Source organism: Crocuta crocuta, unplaced genomic scaffold (assembly GCF_008692635.1).
Source record: "Crocuta crocuta isolate KB4526 unplaced genomic scaffold, BGI_CrCroc_1.0 scaffold296, whole genome shotgun sequence".
Taxonomy (NCBI): Eukaryota; Metazoa; Chordata; class Mammalia; order Carnivora; family Hyaenidae; genus Crocuta; species Crocuta crocuta.
The window spans coordinates 1,491,834-1,497,583 of record NW_027530504.1 but is presented as its reverse complement, the minus strand read 5'-3'; the positions used below and the strand labels follow the sequence as shown (position 1 = coordinate 1,497,583).

At 53.6% G+C, this 5,750-nt stretch overlaps 1 protein-coding gene across 1 annotated transcript in view; it reads left to right on the top strand.

The window, feature by feature from the left end:
- Nucleotides 1-9: 9 nt before the first annotated feature.
- PODXL2 (podocalyxin like 2) overlaps nt 10-5,750 on the top strand; it is a gene marked incomplete at both ends in the record, with an annotated part of 15,503 nt that continues 9,762 nt past the window's right edge. Inside the window, 3 exon segments of the mRNA XM_077766871.1 lie at nt 10-58; nt 61-212; nt 831-905. Of these exon segments, the coding sequence (XP_077622997.1) occupies nt 10-58; nt 61-212; nt 831-905 (276 nt within the window).

Here is a 5,750-nt window from a genome sequence, read left to right as displayed (position 1 = left end):
TCCTCCTTCCCTCAGACGGAAGCTCCCAGTGGGGCCGAGACCCCCGACGAAGACCCGCTTTTCCCCGGAGCCTCAGCCCCTCCCCGCCGGCCCCCCGCGACCTGGGGCTGACACCCCCCTCCGCTACCTCGGGCCAGGAGGACCGGAGCCCGCAGCCCCAGGAAGGCCAGGCCACCGAGGCCCAGTCCAGAATACCCTGGGATTCCGCGCAGGTAAAGGCCGTCTGGCCGCACCGTCCTCTGAGGTGCCGGGTTGCCCCCGGGCTGCACGCTGGGGAGGGGGGCGTCTGCGGGCTTGCGGGGAGGCCCCTCCTGGCAGCACTTCTGGGCGGCGCACCCCACTTACCCCTGAGGGGAAAGCCTCGGAAGGGGGGCTCAGCCCCCCGGCCTGGCCTGTGCCCCCCTCTCCGCGCCCACCTCTGCTCCCCTCCCTGGCCCTGCACACGCCCAAGCCGGCCCCCTGCACCCCGCTGGTGCTCCATGGAAGGGAGGGGGCTCCCGGTCTGTCAGTGTGTGCATCTGGCCCGCAGGCCTGTTTCCTGTTGGGCCCACAGAACATGACCCCCCTACAGGGTTGCCCTGGGCCGTCGGGCCCCTCCTCTCGCTGGGGACCTCCTCCGTGCGGGGGGCGGGGGGCAGGAGGGGCATGTCTGGGTGGGTGAGCCTTGGGCCGCAGCCTGGGTTCAGCACCTTGCAGAGGCTGTGGGCCCCTCCCAGCTGCCGCAAACCTGAACCTGGCCGTCGCCTTCCAACATCTGCGAGAGCTCCCCTGGATGCCTTTCCCCGTGCCTTCGTCACCCTTCGTCACCCTTCTTCCTGTTGCTTGTACAGGTGATCTGCAAAGACTGGAGCAACCTGGCCGGGAAAAACTACATCATCCTGAACATGACGGAGAACATAGACTGTGTGAGTGCCGCGCTAGGCGGGCCCCGGGGGAAGGATGGGGGGGTTGGGGGGGCAGGGCCCGGAGGTCACAGGGGCCAGCCTGACCCCAAGCGTGAGCCCGCACCCGCCCATGTCTTTATGTTTTCAGTTCCTCAGGGCTGTTTTAGTCTTGCCCCCGCTCTGTTTTTTTGTTGTTTTTTTTTTTTTAATTTTTAAAAATGTTTTATTTATTTCTGAGAGAGAGAGAGAGAGAGAGAGAGATTAAGATCGCGTGAGCAGGGGAGGGTCAGAGAGAGATGGAGATACAGAATCTGAAACAGGCTCCAGGCTCTGAGCTGTCAGCACAGAGCCCGACGCGGGGCTCGAACCCATGAACTGTGAGATCATGACCTGAGCTGAAGTCGGACGCTTAACCGACTGAGCCACCCAGGCGCCCTGCCCCCACTCTGTTTTAACTGCAGGGAGTTGTGTCACTCGCGTGCACAATACCATATCCCCGGAGGGGCCGAAGCTGACTTCGGACAGCGCGCTCCTGACTTGCTGCTGTCGGCCTTGGTTTTCTCACAGGCTTTTGCTCCTCGGGGGGCTGGTGGGCCTGCTCGCAGCTATGGGAGGAGGCCGTCAGCAAGCTGGTTGGAAGCTTCGAGCTTGACTTTGGGCTTTGTTCACTGTGCTTTCCCAGGACGGCGGACTGGCCGGGCCATTTTGTTGGGCAGTTTCTGATGTCACCAATTTTAGGTCTTGCCTCTCGGGCAGTTAGAGTCTTTGAAAAAGGAACGTCTGTCCTAGCGGGGTCAGAAGGGGCTGGTGGCCGGCGTTCCAAGAGTGGGGGTGGGGGGCCGCCGGGCCAGGCGCCTCGGTGCCAGAACACGTGTGCCCGGTGAGCCCACGGACCCTGCTCTGCCGCGCCAGCCCCCTCCGTCAGCCGCGCCCGGTCCTCTGGGTCACAGGGCCCCGTTGGCTCTCTCTGAAGAACCGGTGTCCAGTGTCCTGCCCGGGAGCGGGGACGCTCGTCAGCTGTGCAGCGCTGGGGAGGGGAGTGAGGCACCCGTGCTTCTTCCAGACTCCAAACAGCCCTCCTGTTTTGAGAACCATTTCCCTCCCCTCTTTCTCACCAGCACTGCCTGTTCGGGCGCCGGGTGGTTAAGTTGGACCCTAGACGTGAGATCGCGTCCCAGCTCGTCCCGTTGTGGCTCAGGCTTCAGCTCTCGGGGGCCGGCCTGCCCGGGAGGGAGACGCCGGCTGCTCCGCAGGCCCCGCGGCCCTGACTGTGGGGCCCTCGTCTCCCCTTCAGTTTGGTTTTCTTCTGGTCTTTGTGGGTTGTGACCTCTACCCCCAGTTAGTGGGCCGAGGGGAGAAGGGAACGTATAGGCGCGTGTTTCTTTCCAGAGTGAGCCGCGAATGAGGTGGTTTTCCTTTCTCCGGGGCAAGTAACCAAGTGGACGTTTCCACACCTGATGCGCTTTAAGCTGTCGCGGTGGTTGTTCCTACTGGTGCCTGGACTTTTTGACCAGCCCGTTGGCGTTTGAGAGTCCCCTTGCTTTTCTGCCGCAATAAGATGTTCCAGATGGTCCCCTCCCCTAGACCTGAAATCAACATTTCTCTAAGCCCCCCTTCCCTTTATTGGACTATGGTACGTAGAGACCACGGTTTGGGCACCTGAGGCTCCTCGGTCGCGTGTGTGCCCGTTTGAACAATAAAGTCTAAAGATAGCGCCTCTCTTCTTTCAAAACAGCACATGATCTATTAAAATGCTTTCTTTTTTAAATTTTTTTGTTTTATTTATTTATTTTGAGAGAGACCAAGACAGCACGAGTGGGGAAGGGGCAGAGAGAGAGGGAGAGAGAATCCCAAGCAGGCTCTGCGCTCGGACTCACGAAACCACAAGGTCATGACCTGAGCTGAAACCAAGAGTCGGATGTTTAACCGACTGAGCCCCCCAGACGCCCTTACAGAAAGTTTTCATTCTGCTTTCCCTGTTTTTGCCTTGCTAGTTTTCTCATGTAATATTTGCTCTCCACCTAATTACCCATTAGTATTTTTTATGATGGATTTTTTTCTAAGATTTTATTTTATTTATTTGAGTTTATTATTTTGAGAGGGAAAGAGAGAGGCAGAGAGAGCCCTACGCAGGGCTCAAACTCACGAACTGGGAGATCGTGACCTAAGCCAAAATCAAGTCGGAGACTTGACCGACTGAGCCACCCAGGCGCCCCAGTATTGGAGATTTTGATTGTGGCCAAAAAAATCTAACATAAAATGTATCACTTAGCCATTTTTAAGGTACGGTGGTGTTGAGTATGTTACCACTGCCGTGAAACACCTCTCCAGAGCCTGCATCCCATTAACCCCCTGCCCGCCTCCCCCCAGCAGCCATTATCCTACTTTCCGTGTCTAAGAAGCCGACTCCCCTAAGTAGGTGTTATAAGTGCACTGCTACTGTGTCTGTTCTGTGACCGTCTTTCTCTGGGCACAGTGTTCTCAGGGGCCATCCATGCTGTAGCAGGTGTCAGAGTTTCCTTCCTTTCTAAGTCTGAATAATATTCCCTGGTATGTGCAGACCACATTCGGTTTATCCATTCGTCTGATGGCAGATATTTGGGTAGCTCCCCGATCTTGGCTGTTGTGAGTAATGCTGCTATGAACATGAGTATATATAGATATCTCTTTGAGACTCTGCTTGCAGTGATTTGGGGGTATATATACCTGGAAATGAATTGCTGGATCATATGGTGACTCTAGTTTTGATTTTTTAAGCAACCTCGGTACTGTCTTCCATAGTGACTGCACCATTTTACATTCCCACCAGCAGTGGACAAAGGTTCCAATTTCTCCACCTCTTCCCCAATGCTTGTTATCTGTTTTTTTTTTCTTCAAGTGTATTTATTTTGAGAGAGAAAGAGAGAGAGAGTGAGAGAGAGGGAGAGAACAAGAGTTGGGGAGGGGCAGAGAGAGAGAGAATCCTAAGCAAACTCTGCATTGTCAGCACAGAGCCTGATGCAGGGTTCGAACTCACCAACCGTGAGATCATGACCGGAGCCGAAACCAAGAGTTGGATGTTCAACTGACTGAGCCACCTAGGCATTCCCTGTTTTCTGTTTTGTTTTTGTTTTTTTCATAGAGGCCATCTTTTTTTTTTTTTTTTTTAATATTTCTTTTTGAGAGAGAGAAAGACAAGAGTGCAAGCAGGGGAAGGGCAGAGAGAGCGGGAGACACAGAATCTGAAGCAGCTCCGGGCTCTGAGCTGTCAGCACAGAGCCCGACGTGGGGCTCCAGCTCGCGAACCGTGAGATCATGACCTGAGCCGACATCGGACGCTTTACCGACTGAGCCCCCAGGCGCCCCCTGACTAGTAGCCATCCTAAGAGGTGTGAGGTAGAATCTCATTATGGGTCTGATTTTCATTTCTCCAATGATTAGTGATATTGAGCATTGTCACTATTATTAATAGTCAGTGCTTATTTGCTTTATCAATATATTTATTCGTTTCTTTGCTTGCATATCTTTTCACATCCCCATTCCTTTCTTCTGAATTTACCTGCCTTTTCCCCAAAATACACCCGCTAGCAGCTCTTCCTGCAAAGATCTATCTGTATCAGCCTTCATTAGTGTAAGGAATGTCCTTAATTTTCTCGTGTTCTGTTTATGTAGCTTTTTATTTTGGGATAATGTCGGAAGACCAATGCAGAGAAATCCTGTGTATCTGTCAGCCAGATTCGCTAACTCTTAACATTTTTTTCAAAGCATTTGAGAGTAAGTTGAAGGCACTGTTTCCTTTTGTTCCTCCCTCTCAACACATGAGTATGTGTGTCTTCAGAAAAGACTGGCCCTGGGGCGTCTGGGGGGCTCAGTCGGTTAAGCGTCCGACTTCCGCTTAGGTCATGATCTCGCGGTTTGTGGGTTCGAGCCCCACGTCGGGCTCTGTGCTGACTGCCAGCTCAGAGCCTAGAGCCTGTTTCAGTCTGTGACTCCCTCTCTCTCTGACCCTCCCCTGCTCACGCTGTCTCTCTCTCTCCTAGAAATAAATAAAACATTAAAAAAAAAAAAAAGAAAAGACTGGCCTTGGGGCATCTGGGGGGCTCAGTCGGTTAAGCGTCTGACTTCGGCTCAGGTCATGGTCTCACAGTTCGTGGGTTCGAGCCCCGCGCTGGGCTGTGTGCTGACAGCTCAGAGCCTGGAGCCTGTTTCAGGTTCTGTGCCTCCCACTCTCTCTGACCCTCCCCCTGTTTACACTGTCTCTCTCTCTCTCTCTCTCTCTCTCTCAGAAATAAATAAAACACTAAAAAAAAAAGAAAAAAGACTGGCCCTTCAGCTCACCACAGCACACCTATCTGAATCGGGGCGTGAACACTGATGCAAAAGTACAATATATAGACCTTTTTTAGATTTCACCAGGGGTCCAGGGTCTCGCCCAGGACCCGGCATGGCATTTGGTTTTCTTATTTTAGTCTTTAATCTGGAATTAAACGTCAAGCACTCAACGACCTTGACGTTGTTGAAAAGTAACAGGAGTAACATATGTACAGACGATGGAGATTTGCAGAGAACACACCCCGAGAACTGGGTAGGGAGGAAAGCGCTGACGGGCTCTCAGAGAAAGTCTTGCAAGGAAAGCTTCAGTTTCAGGAATTTAACCCGCAAGATGTGGAAATAACGCAGCGCAGACCTACAGCTTCTCTGATTTGACCTGCGATGCCAGAGACGGTCCGCAGGGGGGAAACGAGAAAGGAGCCCGTGGGGAAAACCCAGGAGACAAGCAGGAAGATAAAGTAGTGAACCGCGAGGTGTGGGCTTTGAGTTCTGGAAGGCAAAAGGAAATCCTCAGTAGCAGCAGGGAACTGACCTGCCTGACTGAGAAAAGCCCCG